Source organism: Lagopus muta, chromosome 1 (assembly GCF_023343835.1).
Source record: "Lagopus muta isolate bLagMut1 chromosome 1, bLagMut1 primary, whole genome shotgun sequence".
Lineage (NCBI taxonomy): Eukaryota > Metazoa > Chordata > Aves > Galliformes > Phasianidae > Lagopus > Lagopus muta.
In genome coordinates this window covers 136,674,271-136,689,473 of record NC_064433.1, presented here as the reverse complement: position 1 = coordinate 136,689,473, position 15,203 = coordinate 136,674,271, and the positions used below count along the sequence as shown (strand labels likewise).

The 15,203-nt window shown below is 43.6% G+C and overlaps 1 protein-coding gene across 7 annotated transcripts in view; it reads left to right on the top strand.

The window, feature by feature from the left end:
• Window positions 1–624: 624 nt before the first annotated feature.
• The window catches only part of MCF2L (MCF.2 cell line derived transforming sequence like), a 148,042-nt gene continuing 133,463 nt past the window's right edge, over window positions 625–15,203 (top strand). For all 7 annotated transcript variants that reach the window (XM_048958619.1, XM_048958373.1, XM_048958028.1 and 4 more), the window contains exons 1-2: window positions 625–725; window positions 8,921–9,119. In XM_048958619.1, the coding sequence (XP_048814576.1) occupies window positions 8,942–9,119 (178 nt within the window). In that variant the 5' untranslated portion in view covers window positions 625–725; window positions 8,921–8,941. The remainder of the gene's footprint in view (window positions 726–8,920; window positions 9,120–15,203) is intronic.

Genomic DNA, 15,203 nt, shown 5'->3' with positions numbered 1-15,203 from the left:
TCAGTGACTCCATCCCGTCCCTGGGCAGCCCGGGCCCAGCGCTTCACCATGATTTCAGAGGAGAAATGCACTGTTACGTGGGAGCAGAGGCTGACCCCCACCTCACTTTCAGGCTGTTATAGAGAGCAATAAGGCCTCCCCCACGTCTCCTCCAGACTGAACAATCCCAGCTCCCTCAGCCGCTCCTCATCAGACTTGTGCTCCAGACCCCTCACCAGTTTCGCTGCCCTTCTCTGGACACGCTCCAGGGCCTCGATGTCTTTCTTTTTAAGTGAGGGGCCTAAAACTGAACGCAATACTCGAGGTGCGGCCTCACCAGAGCTGAGTACGGAGATGCAGGCGCCACTATCACTACTGTAACCCCACAAGCTCCAGGTCCCTGCAGTACTTTTCCTTTCGGAAGTTTTTACCACTCAGGGACATCTGAGTAAGAAAGCAAACAAACCCCCATCGTATATTTATTGCGGGGAAGGCAGTTCTCTTCCAGCTGTTCAATTGTTCGACGGAGAAGACCCAAACACAGCGCTACAGGTGCCCGGCGCGAACAAAGAGCCGCACGCGGGCAGCGGGGCGCTGACAAAATGCCGCCGCCCCCCGCCCACATCCACCTCACTGCGGGCGGGGCCCCGCGGCGCCTCCCCGCGCGTTGCCGGCCCCGAGGGGAGGCGCTGCCCCAGTCGGGCTGCGGAGCGGTGGCGGCCACCTGGTCCCGGGCAGGGCGCGAGGTGAGTGCCGCCGGGCAGCGCCTCCATCTTGCCGGGGGCGGGGGTGGGCCGGGGCGGGGCTGCGGGACCTTAGGGCCGGGGTTACTCGGCTGCGGGCTGCCGTTCCTTTCTCTCGTTCCCCTCTCGGTGTCGGTGGTCGCGGGTTCGGACGGTGGGGAGCGGAACAAAGGCGAGCCCGGCGACCTGCCTAAAAGCGAGCGAGCGAACAAAAAGATGCAGGGACGCTGCGGGCTGGCATCCCTTCTCTCCGGGGCGGACGGTTGGTGCTGTCCCACCCGCAGTCCGCGCTGCCCGTCGTTTCCCCGAGCGGGGCTTCTGCTGGCGGTCGGGTTCGGCGTCCCGCAACGGGAGACAAAGCGCTCCGCTGCTGCGGAGGCGGTGTGAAGGCGCGGCCGGTACCCGCGGCGGCTGAGCCCAGCGCTGGACGCGGGATGCTCCTACCGCCGCGCCGCTTGGGCTTGCGGTTGGCTGGAGCTGGGCTATCGAAATAAATGAGGCAGCCGTGTTGGCTGCAGACTTGTTGGTTGTTTTGCTGTTTGTTTTTTTCTTTCTTTCTTTTTTTTTTCTTTCCTCACTTCTGTGTCTTTTTCTATCTCCAAAAGGAAGGAAGCTCAAGGGTTTGCCATCCGAAAGCCAAAAAGACTTCAAGGTGTTTTTGGCTGAAAACATGGAAAAATAACGTGAAACTCTTATCTCGACACGCTTGCCAACAGGCTTGCACTGGCAAACCTGTTTTGTTTCAGAAGCGATTTGGTGATTTCAGTGAGACAGAGGGGGTCTGAGTGAGGGCTCAGGGAGTGAATGAAAAGCCACCAAATGCCCAGGGCCGGGCAGCTTCCATACAGCCCCTTCTCTGCCTTCAGCTCCTCGGTGTGGACATCTGGGCAGCAGCCACACCACTTTTTTTTTTTTTTTTTTTCCTTCTGTTGAACTTTGAAATCCATACATTTGGGGTGATTTCCAGCAGTTATAGGTTCCACTGATTCAGGACTGGACTATACAAAAGTAGTTATAGAAGTCACAAGGAAAAGCACTGCTGTGTGTGTGTTTGTGTCAAAGCTGGCACAGCTGCCCATGTAAGCTGTGGTGCCCCATCCCTGGAGGTGCTCAGTGCCAGGTTAGATGGGGTTGCATGGGCAGCCTGAGCTGTTGGTGGGCAGCCCTTCCCATGGAAGGGGTTGGATCTAAGTGATGTTTGAAATCCCTGCTAACCCAATCCGTTCTATCATTCTGTACCATTTGAGTCAGTCAGGAAGGTGAGCAGCTGCATGCACTGCCGAGGCTTTGCAGGAGGTTTCAAACAGCCCCCATTTTAATCACCACATGACACGCGCTTACTGACTAAGTCAAGTGCTCCTTTGAAGAAGGAAGTTATTATCAATTGCCATTTCTAACAAAGTTACTCTGCAGGGTAAATCTATACGAACTTCGTTAGGAAGTATTCAGCATGGTTGCTTAATGTTAATTAAATTTAATCCCACATTGACCAGAAGGAAGCTCGCTGCCCCTTTCCTGAAGGGTCTCCTTTGTCTTGTTGTGCAAACTGTGCAGGCGTGGGATGGTGGCAGCACTCTGCATCCCTGCAGGCAGGCAGCAGGGAAGGCTTCTCGTTCTCAGCAGACTTCAGCCATCCTGCTTTCCTGGCTGTGTTATGGCAAAAGAATAAATGCTGTAGCTATGAGTCTTGAGCTTTTTTTTTTTTAATGGGTTATTTCAAAATGTTTTTGACCTCTGACAGACCGAGTTTGGGCAGGAGGAAGAAGAGAAGGGACTCGATGCAGTAGATATTCTGTGAGCCCTTTGAAAACGTGCACCCTTTGTATGTTTGTCAGCAGGTCTGTGGGGCGAGATGACCGAGGCCGTCCCTAGAGCCCATGCCCTATGAGCACAGGCATGCTATAATGGGAGAGAAGGCTGCTGCTGTGCGGTCACTGAGCTGTCTTTCCCAGGGGCTTCATCCAGACAGAGGTCTCTAACATTCCAAATGCTGATATTCCAGTGCTGGTTTCCATAATAAATGAAAAATAAACTGAACATGCCATGTATCTCCTGACCTTCAGAAAGTAGCATCTATTTTCTTTGTTTCAACAGAGTTAGCTGGTAGCTACAGTTCGCTTGCTTGGCTGTGAGCACCTCTGAATTAAACACCTGTCTGCATAGAGTGGCTTCGTGCTGATGACAGCATCTTATTTGTGGCTTTGCACATGGAAGGGTATTGTGTTGGTGAGCTGGGAGCTCAGGTGTATCAGGAAGGCAGCTTGAAGAAGGGGAGGTTTGTCAGAGTTTAAAGTACGGGGTCAAGCACCCAGCCATCTCACTCTCCACAAAATGCTGTGTAGCGCTGTCAGCTTCTATTGTATTCCAGGCTTATTTTAAAAATGAAACAGGGCCTGTCATTCTCTGAGGCTTTGAGGAAAAATCTCCGAAATATGATCCAAGTGGAACCAGATATGGACTATGAGCAGTTCTAAAGAGATGTCAGCTGCTCTCTGTTCTGTTGCCTTGAGGTGTCAAAACCAAAGGACGCAGCATTCAGGCTGGTGCGATTATCTGATTCCTAATGGGTGGAATGAAAAATGAGTGGGAATGGGAACTTTGCAGCGTGGGGGCAGTGTGAGGGGGCAGGAGGAGAAGAAATGTAGGTACCTAATTCGGAAAGCTCAGTTTCCAGGGATGTAGGTGGTTTGGTGGGAGTCTTAAAGTCTAAGGAAAATATGGTTTTGCTAATAGTGATCTCTAGGCAACTAGAACTCTATAATATGATGCCTTTCTCATGTTGACGTTCTCCGAAAGTAGCAACAGTTTGTCATCCACCATTAGACATGAGGTTTGTACAAAACAGACAAATCAACTACTGTATTAAACTTGAGGCCCTTAGTTTTCTTTTTTTCTCTGATAGATCAGAAGTGGAAGTGCCTCCTGTGGCTGGTCCAGACTAGTGAAGGACTTGAGATGTAGCTCATGGTAGGATGCTTGCAGCTGGTGGGCAAAGAGAAGGAGGATGTTCCAACGTCTGTCCATACTTTGTTTTGTACCTTCAAGGAGCTCTTCCCATGCCCTCACACTCTGCTCTGAGGGTCTGGGGCCAGATTGGTGGTGACTTCTGGAGCCTGTAGTTCAAGAAACGGAGGCAGAATCTGACTCTTTGCTTGTTGTTACTCTTGCACGTACTTGCAGATTGCTGTAGGGAAGGTTGCTTAAGGCTCAGGAGGACTCAAGTATGCTATGTGGTATTTTTTTTCTTTTCTTTCTCTTAGATGTCTTATATGCAATGCACAATTCTGAGTTAACTAGCAAGAGATAACATTTTCTTGTACAGCTGCCCCAGAAGGAGGCAGGAAGACAGCTGAGGGAATTGCAGTTAAATATGTGAGTGTTCCTCAAAAGAGTAATTTCTGTCTGTAAGATGAAAAATTGAACAAATAAGAAAGCATTTCTATTATTAAACCCATTTGATTTTCTTTTGAAGAGGCCTCAGTTTAGCCCTTGCTAAGCAGTCTTGCAGTTTGTTAGAAATTAGCATTTCCTATAGAAGTCCGCTGATGATTTCTGATGCTTTATGGAAGACTTTTAAATAAAAAATGAGAACATTTGTCTTGAAGGACCACTTAGTACTCAAGTTAAATGTTGATCAGAGCAAAGCTCCAGATGAGGAAAAGATGTAATCTTTACATTGATTTCGTTTCTGATACTTGTGAGGGTATTCTGCGTGCCCTAGAGATAGAGATGAGCACATCTGGGGTTTCATTGCTATTGCCTTATTCTTCTCTGAGCAGAACGTGAAAGGACTGAGGAATGGTAAGAGTAGAAATACAGTATCTCCACGGGCAGAACTTGAGTAGTTGAATAGGCGTTAATAACATCCAAAACCTCTTCGTTGCTTTTATTATGTGATCCATTCTTTGTGGCACACTACTGAGTGTGGGTAATGTGGGCACATCTGAGGTTAGATGATGAAGACCCATTTTTGTATACAAATGCCCAATGCTCTGAGTTGGAAGGGCCTTGGGAGATGCACATGTTTTCTTCCAGTGAATTTTGAAGGGTCACAGAATCACAGGGGTTGGAAAGGACCCTTGGAGATCATTTAGTCCAACCCTCAACTGGGTTCTTAGACATCCCTGTTTGATGTCTGAATTTACTGGGAGGCATCTAAGCTGTCATCTGTGTGTACCCCGTGTGTTTAGCAGTTTCCCCATGCATTGTGCAATGAAAAGAACAACAAGCCAGTCCTGCAAAGCACAGAAACTGTAGAGAATGCTGCAGCCCAGATTCATTTACTAAAAATAACATTCTCATCAGAACATTACTGTACGGGTTTAAGTACCATTCCATGTGTTGAAATCCATTCTGAAAGAAAGAAGTCTTGAGTAGAACTATCTGGACTTTGGGGTCCCGTTCAGCCCAGTTTTCCTGCAGAAACCTACTGAGCATACTGATGAACTCTCCTGGTCCATCAGATGACTTTGCTGCCTCAGCCAATATGGCTGTACAGGGTCATGGTTGCAGAATATGAAGACAAGTCTGTGGGACAGCTGGATGCCCTAAGTAACTGGCCACTTTTGAAGGTAATTATTAACTACTCCCTTTGCAATGTTGGTCTTGAGTTAAAGTGCGATTTTGGTTGGAAAACAAATTAGTTACATGTGTGAGTGTAGAGCAATTGAAGTACAAAGACTCCTGCTTTCAAAAAATTGTTGCTGTTTTATGAATTTAATAGGCAGTGATTGAGGAAAGCCTTTACCCCTTAAGAAATAGTGCAGAATGCTCCCTAGCATTATTTATTAGTATTATTGATTAGTGGCTGTGCACAGATCTTGCCAGCCAGGGCACTGCTCACAGGGGCTGAGTGCAAGAACAGAGCGTAAGGAACAGGCTCTACCAGCACTCCCAGATGTGGTGAGTGAAAACCAGGTCCACGGTGAGGAGCATAAAAATCCAGAGCTGGGTCTGAAAGCAGGGCTTCAGCACAGATCTGAGGTCTGCCTTGGGGTCAGGGCTGGAGAGAGCCACTCCTAGGCTGTAATCATTAGAATCATCAGAATTATAGAACACCCAGAGTTGGAAGCGACCCAAAAGGATCATAAAGTCCAATTCCTGGCTCCACACAAGACCACCCAAAAGTCAGACCAGATGTGTGAGAGTGTTGTCCAGATTCTTGGACTCCAGCAGCTTGGGGATGTGACCACTGCCATGGCGAGTCCTTTCCATGTCCACTACCCTGTGGTGATGAAGCTTTTCCTGATATCCAGCCTGAGGCGTAAACTCAGCCCTGGGCTGAACATAAATGCAGGAAGTGGTCTGGGTTGATACAGGGCCAGGGCAGCCTGGCAGTGCCTTCAGGCTCTGACAAGTAGATCTAGATTCTGCCTGTGCTTTTCCTTAGATCTTTAACCAACTCTGGTACCTGCAGCCTGAATTAAGGAAACAGAAAGTGTTGGTTTTAGCATGCAAAACTGACATTTGGTAGCAGGTATCAAATAGTGGGTTTTTGCTTCCTTTTGTTTTTTTCCTTGTTACATCAGTTTGGTTGCGGGCATTAGTTTATCTTTAGACATTTTGAAACAATGAAAACTTGTGTCTGTAGAATCATGTCCTCTCAGATCACTGCAGTGCATCTGTCAAGGAAGCTGTGACTGCTTGGAACGTTTTGTGTTTGCTTTTAAGACAAAAGATGAGGTTTGATTGTTTGCTTCCCCCTTCTTAGGTGTTTTCCAACTTCTAGGCAGTCTTTCTCAGGTCAATCTTATGGGTGTCCCTGTGAGCCATCTCTCTTCACAAATAGTATGAAGAATGGATGTAGCAATTATGTCTTAGCCCTCTCCTCTATTTCCCAGGGTTTTTTTTCTCTGGGGTCCCTGAGCTGTTGGCTCAAAAAGTAAGTTCACATTACTGCTCTTAAAATCAAAATAAAGAAAAGGAGTGGGTCAGGAAACTTAATTAAAGTAGAATTAAGGTCAGAAATGTGTGTCTCTAGCTGCGTGTTTGGATATAATTATTTCTGGTGATCTTTAGGAGTTTTCATTCCTTAAGGAAAGGCAATAAATTAAAATTTTATTCTGAGAGTAATTTGCTGATTACTGAAGCGTAGATCCAGCTGCATTTCAGTTTAACCTTTCGTAAGAGCTGGGGAAAAATCCTCTGCAACTTTCTGGGATTTTTGCTTCTTCAGAGCAGATTTCCCATTCCCTGCCCCAATTTTAGGAAGCAAGGAAAGGAGAAATTCGGGACCAGAAACTTTAAACTTTTCTAAGGGACTTTAAGGAGGAAAAAAAATCTATTTGTTTAACGTCTCAAAGGTAATTGAAAGAAATGCCACGCAACTAAAAAATCTGTTGAAGTGCTGTGAAGTGTTTCTTTCATTCAAACAGCAGTGCTGCTCCGTTAAGCTGTGTGCGCACGTGTTGCCCAGTTGCATGCAGCACATCAAACACTCACAGAGGTAGATGCAGCTTAAAAGTAAATACAGTTACTTACAAGCAGCGTGTGTGCAAATGCAGCTGTACTGAAGGCAAACAGGTTTCTGCTACCTGTTTGACAGCGGGGATGTGTGTGCTGGGCATGGGAGGCTGGGCAGCTGCAGAATAACTGGAGCCCGTTGCTTGCAGCTGCATTTTCAGACCACTGGCAAATGTGGCAAAGCCTCAGAAGTCTGGAAACAGGAAAAGGGAAAATTGTAGGAACTGTATGACTGGCCTAAAATAAAGTGGAATTGCTATCTTTAATCCGGTGAGAAGATTCACCTTGCTGTGATATTTCAAGCACAGTGTTTCAACAGGAAATCCTCTGTTCTGTTGAAGAACTGAAATAAGAGACAGAGATGCTGAATGCTCCTGACCTGATTCCTGGGGGACCTGCTGCTAAATAACATGGGATTGACTTTTTCTTGCTTGTTTTTAAGCTGATAACTCTTTTACATCAAGTTATTTTTTTAATGGAATTTACTTTCTTCAGCTCTCTGAAGCTGTCACCTTTAAACGTAATGTAGGATTTACTGGAGCATCCAGCAATGCAGCTACACTGGAAGCACTGGGTTTTGGAACAAATGGACATCATCCAGTGCTTCCTTATCCAGATAGCATTACATTTACCTAGAGAAATGTATGTGTCCCCCCTCTTCAGCTTGGCATTTCTAGATATGGCCAGAAAAATGCGTTGGCCTCGGTGCTTCAGGCATCTTTGGTTCCCCAGTGTGTCCTCTGGGGAAGAGGGCAGACAGCCCAGGGGGCTGAGGTGTGGTTTCCCAAAGGAAGTGCACTTTGCAGAGTTCCCAAGTACAGTTTAGCAACTGTAAACAATTGGGAAGTTCATACAGTGAATGTTGAATTATCTATAATTTTGGGAAGAGATGGTTTTTGTTAATGTAAAAGAGAAAGAATGTGGTAGCTCTCTGACATTTGTATATGTAAATGTAGCAACCTGCAGGTGTTAAAGCTCATGTTTGCTCCCTTCCCCCTAATCGCAAGTAGGGCAGAGAATGAGCTCTGGCTAGAGGGGGGCTAAGGGTGCTCCTGTGCCTCTGCTCCTGCTCAGGAAGGGCAGCTCAAGGGCCCCTGGCACCAGGTCAAAGCCAAACCTGACTGGTCTGCATTATCAGTTCCCCTTTCCGCTCTCGCATCATCAAGGTTTCCTTCAGTTTGTGTGCTTATTAAAGCTTCTCACAGCAAGTTCAGCTTCCCATAGTGCAGAAAGCATTCTGTCATGTTTTAATCCTTGCGTTAGTTTGCTTTTTGCCAGCACACACTCTGGGGTGCTCTTTCACCTGCTTCAATTGGCTCTCCAAATATTGACTCAGCCTTCTGAAAATATGGAGTGACATCGCTGATTTTTGCTTTCATACAATTGATACTAAGACTGCATGAAATAAGGGTCTTTGTGTATGTGAGTGGCTCGCTGACTTACAATATAACCATTCTAAAAAGCTACAGGGGACTCTTGAGGTTAGTATTTTGGATACTCTTCCATGGATGGCTTCTATGAATTGCGTAAGATGCCATAGGTGACTATTATAAACTGCATATAAGTTTTCTTCAGATGAAACCAAAGGTATCAGTAATCTGTAACTGTCAATCTTGACATTACTTGAGGGTTTTCTTTTCAGAAATTATGTTTTTTGTGTTGTGTTTTGAGTTTTTAGGCATGTTTGTGTGGGAGATCTGGCAGCAAATGATTTTCTGTTTGTTTTTGATTTACAGAAATCAACGCAGAGCATTTTCATGTCTGACTATTGGTACTGGAGGCTGGTCCCATGCAAAGAAACCGGTAGCTGTAACTGTTTTGCAACAGCCAATCAGTCTAATGAGGAGAAAGAAGAAGACACGAACCACGAGGTTGTGGTGTCAGACATCATGCAGCTTGTGCGAGACAAGCAGGAGGTGCCGGAAAGCACAGCAGGTGAGAAAAACGTGGTGTGTTTTGGACATGGTCCCACTGGCTGCCAGGCTGTATGTACTAAGGGAAGGAGTGATGGCTTTGTGGATTCTAGCACTGGTTGTGTCTCATCACGAGCAGTGAGTATAGGGAAGGGAACCCAAATCAAGCAGTTGCCAAGTATTGGCTTGGGGGAGGGTGGTGTCACAACAAAAACAAATGTCTAGGAGCAGTCAGCAAGAAGTGAAGGCTTTTACTCTAGGGTATTGATGCTTGCCATAAGAAATTAAAATAACTGCATAAATTAATTGATTAGCAAAAAATAGTCATCCCCGAGGAACCTGACCTACCTTCTTACTGTTTTAAAATCATGCTCTAGATAAACTGCTCAGAGAAGCAAGAACGAAATAACTCTGCACTTCACCATGCTTTTGTTGCCATGGTCCATAAGCAGGAGAAAAATGTAGTGAATGCTGGTATGCAGTGACAGGGATGAAGAACTCTTTTTTCCTTTGCCATATGATTTTACATTTACTCACATAGGAAATTGTTACAGGCTTTTGCCTTGATACTGATGGAGATGGACTACAGTGCTATAATGTGATAAACTTTTCTAATGGATAGTGAGTGGTCTTTATTAATACGTATTCCTCTGGTTTTATTAAGTTATATATGTAAGCCTTCTAGGTCATTGCAAAATATCTGCAGGTATTCAGACCTGCAAACCTCTTTAGCTAGAAATATGGTCCAAAATCAGAAAGGTGAAGTCAACTGAAATGCAGTTTTGCCTTTAATATACAATTACAGGGCAGGCTATGACTCCTTTGCAGTAACAGCAAAGGAAAAAAAAAAAGTGGTTCTTTTAGCCTGAATACTGGTGCAACTACAGAAGAAAAAGTTCTTCTTGTTCTGCTGTAGCTTAGCAGGAAGCAGTTACTAGAGTATTTGTTTCATTCATGTAGTAGTGAGGTCTCAGCAGCCATGGTACACTTCTTTGAGAGCAACAAAGAAAAATGAAAACAAAAAAACCCAACACACTCCAAACTCTCAGAAATTCCAGGCCTGGCCAGAAGTTGACAAAATGGAACTTCAGTGGAAATCATAAGAGTATATCTGGGTTACAACATGATCTCTGTTTTTGGCTTCTGTAAGCCAATGTGAGAGCCTCTCCTGCAGCCTGATAACACTGTTAGTATGGAGAGGATCTTGCAGCTCTTCTAAGTTAAACAATATGCTGCCATTGCTGAAGTTTTAGTGTTTTTGTTTCCTCCCCAGGAATTCATCTGTTATGCTATTGATACTATATTAATAGCAGTATTTTTACTGCAGTGTTTTCCTAGAAGTTATAATTAAGAGCAGGTCTTCCTTGTGTCTGTGAATTTACACATTTTTGCTTGAGAACATTTTGCATCTTGGAAGACTTAAGAGCTTAGCTTGAGAACTGTAGATGAGGAAACGTGCAAAACGCAGCTTCAAGCAGAGCGTAACCAAGATGGAAGCAGGACAATGTCCAACTGAGCTGTGTTGCTTTCTTTCAATCCATGTGGTATAATAAATAAATTTTTCCCACTCTTCAGAAGAGGTTGGAAAACATGGAGCACGGAGAAAGGGCGGAGATGTGAAAGGCAGTCATGAGTCTTTAAAAAAACAATAAATAAGGATAATCCAGCACATCCACCATTTCTCAATGCCTGTTATGCTGTTCCGTATGGTCAGGATTGAACTTCAGGAGCACTCTGCTTGGAGGCCTGTTTACATAACATTTTTTACTGGGGCCTTTCTGCTCTGATGACAGCCTCCTTGAAACGATTGTAAGCCTTTTTGTTTCCTTATTCATTTGTTCGGTTTAGATCTGTTTGTAGTAAGACACGTTCTTCTTCTTTTAACCACCTGCTAAGCCAGTAGGAAAGCGGAGCAAATCTTTGAGACTTCATGGTGTAAAAATTTGCTAGTGTAACATCTTAAGAACCTTCATTGCTGTTGCTGTAACACGTAGCAACAAGGGTGCTACAGTCAAAACTTTATTATGGTGTAAGGATCATCATGACTGCCTAGGCTTTGAGAAATCCGGGACATAGGTGACTGCTGATTGCAAAGCTTTATGTCTCTTCAGTCCAGATTTACCTGGGAAGACATAATAAGGTGAAAGTATTTTTTTTTTTTTAAACATTCTAAATTACAATGGGTGCCTTTTCACCATTTTACAGAATTATGAGGATTTTTATGTAAGAAATCAAATGGCAGCTGAAAAGACAGCTGAGTGAATGTGATGTGCCAATTCTAACAATTGTAAACGTGCTGTAAAGCAAATCATCAGCTGCTGTATTCACAGGCGCTTGAAACGCTCATGTTACATTTACTTGCTCTTGGAAATAAATGAATTTGGTGTTATCTCAAAATCATAAATTGCATTGTTTAGCATATATAAGCACTGCAGTGGTCCTTCTAAATTCCTTCTATTCCTCGATGTCTACAAATTCATACTTAAAAAAAACCTAAAACATAAGAGATTTAAAATGGCATCTTAGAAGCCTCATCTATTAGCATTTAAGAGGGACAAGATTAAACCAGTATGGTTTTGGGGAGAAGTCCTCCATTTATGCAATATATTTGGAAAGTTCCTTGATTCATGGAGTTGTTTATATTCTCCAAGACTCTGTCATACTCAATATCTCATTGGAATTTTATTTTCATTGTCAAGGTTGTGTGTGTTACGATATACCACAAATCACTACTTAATGGAAAGCTTTTTCAAAGGATTACATATAAGCTGGGTTAATACAGGTGGCTGGTATATGTAGATCATAAGGCTATAAATCCCAAGCCAAATATTGTTACTGAGGTTGTTTGCATAATTAAAAACAAAACAAAACAAAAAACAAACAAACAAAAAAAAACAAAAAAAAACCAACAACAAAAAAGTCAAATGAAGAAGAAAATGTGTGGGGCAGTCAGGAACTTCTGTGTTGGACTTCCATATGCAGCTGCAGAAAGATTGGTGTTTTTTCTTTTCCTTGAGTGACAACATTGTGTTGTAATCTGATTAACATGGGGACGTCTTCTGTGGAATAAAGATGGCATTACAGGCATCTGGAGCTGTCCAGGCAGATACTAAATAGCCCACAACCTTTCTTGCCTTTAAAAATAATCAGTGGGGAGTCCCTAAGCTGTAATACACAAGCCATTTAGTGATGCATGGCACAGAACTAAGAACTACTGCTGTCACTGTTGGTATCTGCCATAATGCTGAAGGAGGGAGCTTGGAATTGCTTTTTTTCCTTTCTGAATGTAAAACTGGGTTTGCCATAACAGTTGGCTGATAAAGCATTCTGTTCTGCTCTTTATTTTTCTGTTTGCTTGGTGGCAGTGTGTTGTCAATAACGGTCTGGCTGGGTCTTACCATGGGAGTTTTACGTCTACCCTGAGCTGCCTGTTTGGCACTAGAAGTTTGATATGAAGTGCATAGCCAAATAAGATGTAGCATGTGTTATGTGTACACAGTTAATATTTTTCTGTTTTCAAGGATATTTGCTTACAGCTGGACTCATTTTTATAAGCAAATCTCTTGACAGATCTGTTCCTTTATTGGCCATGCTATGGCTGCTATCAGTCTCAGCACATGCATATGAGCAAATGTTTGTTTATTAGCTGGAAGTCCTGTTTTCAACTAAAACTGAACTTGTATTGAAGGCATTTGGCAAATTCATAGGAATTGAACTCCTCAAAATGAGACAGTTTGTTGCAATTAACTTAAACATGTTTTAACAACACAGAAAGGAGAACGTTGGCATGGTACACTTCATCTGTATTGTGTTGCTGATTTAAGTAATAGAGTGTGGAAATCCCAGCTTGGTTAGAATCAGTAAGAATGTTGTCAGGATTTTCATCTAAGTCTTAAGCTGTGCAGGTGAGCCAGCCTCTTAAATATGGAACATCTTACTCTAATTCCTTACTTCTTGGGGATAATAGCAAATATGGAATATATTGAAATAAATCCCTGTTCAGTTAGTGGCATTCAGTTCAAGAAGTTAGAGCAGAAAAGCTCTATTAGTGTAAAAAAGACACTGCCAGATGGAAAATGAGCCAAAGAGAAGTATTTCAGTATGTCAGCAATTGCATTCACAATGTGTGTGCGTATGTGTGCATATCTGTGTATGTAATTCAGTACCACACGTGATGAATTTTCATAGAATTGTCTAGGTTGGAAAAGACTTTCAAGATCATTGAGTCCAACCATCAACCTGACCTACTGTGTCTTACTGCTTAACCGTGTCCTCTAGTGCCACATCTGTGCATATCCTAAATACCTCCAGCTCCAGAGGTGGGGACTAACCACCACCTGCCTTACTTTATCAAATCAGATACTCGTCATTTTGTGATCACCGTGCCCAAGGCGGCCTCAAACCATCATGGAATATCCTGAATTGGAAGCAACCCACACGGATCATCTAGTCCAACTCCTGGAATCACTCCACATAGAATCACCCAATATTCAAACCTTAGATCTCACGCACCTTGCCCTGCAGACCCTTCATCTTTTCAGCCCTACTCTTGACGGTTTTATGTTCTTATGTTGTAGTGCCTGAACCTGTGCTCAGTGCTGGAGGTGAGGCTGCTCCAGTGCAGAGCAGAGCAGGACAGTAGCTCTTGTCACCTGGCTGGCAGTGTTGGGCCTGGTGCATCCCAGGGCATGGTGACAGACATCAGTGTCTGACCACTGCATCAGTCACGAGCACTTCCCTATTTGCAAGTAGCACATCTAGTGGGCCACCTTCCCTTGTTGGCTCAATCACACCAATATCAAAAAGTAATGCTCCACCTGTGCTAGAAATCTCCCAAACTATGTCTAAGTTGATGTGTTCTCGAGTAGCGGCATTTTAACATTGTGAAGTATGAAATTATTTTCTATCAATATTAAACTAGTGAAAACAACTACGTTTTTCTTGGGTTTCTACACTTTAATGTTACGTAGCTGTATATGCCTTTTTGTTTGAGATATACTTGACACGTATGGTCATTTTATTTAGAGATACAGCAGCCATTTTTCATTTATTATGGAAATTAATTGCATTTGCAATGCCTCTGAATGTAATGAAATGTTTCTTTTGATTTACCTCACGCTTCAGTTTTCAGGTATTCCGTGTGGGAAGAAGTATTAGATGCCTGCTGAAACAGAAGTAGGAAAGCTTTGTCAAATCTGTTTAGACCCTGACTTAAGCATCTTTGTGCTTTTGGTACCTCATGTGGCTCAAAGAAATAGGAAAAGTGCCTAAGCAGAAGCATAATTGAAATTCAGCAGGTGTTATATGTCTAACCTGTTTAGGCATTCTGTAAATCCCATTTTGCTGCAGCTGTAGACAGTGGATATCTTTGTAAAGCTGCTTGATTATAAGACAAACAAGAAAAAAAATGAATTCTATCATAGAAACTGGTTTATTCTTCTGAAAGGGTAATGCATGACCTGAGACACGTCTTAGAGATGTGACTCCTATGTTATGAGGGGCAGTCACATGGTGGGTTTAGAGTTCTTCCTGTGCTTTCATAACAGCAGGCAGTGTGCTGGGTTTGGCATGTGGAGTTGGAGTTGTGGATGTAAACAGGTCTTGCATGGGTGCAGTAGAAGCCATCCGAGCTACAAGTTTCATATGCTGTTTTAATGTCTCTCAGCACCACCTGTAAATGTTTACGGAAGAAGTGATGAGTTAAATTGATCAGCTGGCTTCCAGCTGGGCCATTTGTCATGGAAATAAATTGCTTTGCCTCTGTTCTAGCAATATGCTGACAAGGTTTGGGGTTCAGTTGTTGCCTCTGGCTCCAAGGAATTACTCAAGGCTGCCTGATGTAAATAATTAAATGCATACACAGATTTGCTGGATTTAAATCAGTGCACACTCTCCTGGTGTTTAAAAAATCAAACCAGCTGTACAAGGGAGAGGAGTTTGATAATAGAAATATTGGAAAATGATGAGATTAAACCATATAAGCTTTTTTTTCAAGTACATTTTTGCATTTTGCTCTGGCTACTACAAGTGTTTACATACAAAAAGTAGCATATGTAGAAACCTTCCTACTGTTGAAAATATACAGATGTTACAGAGCTCTGTTTTA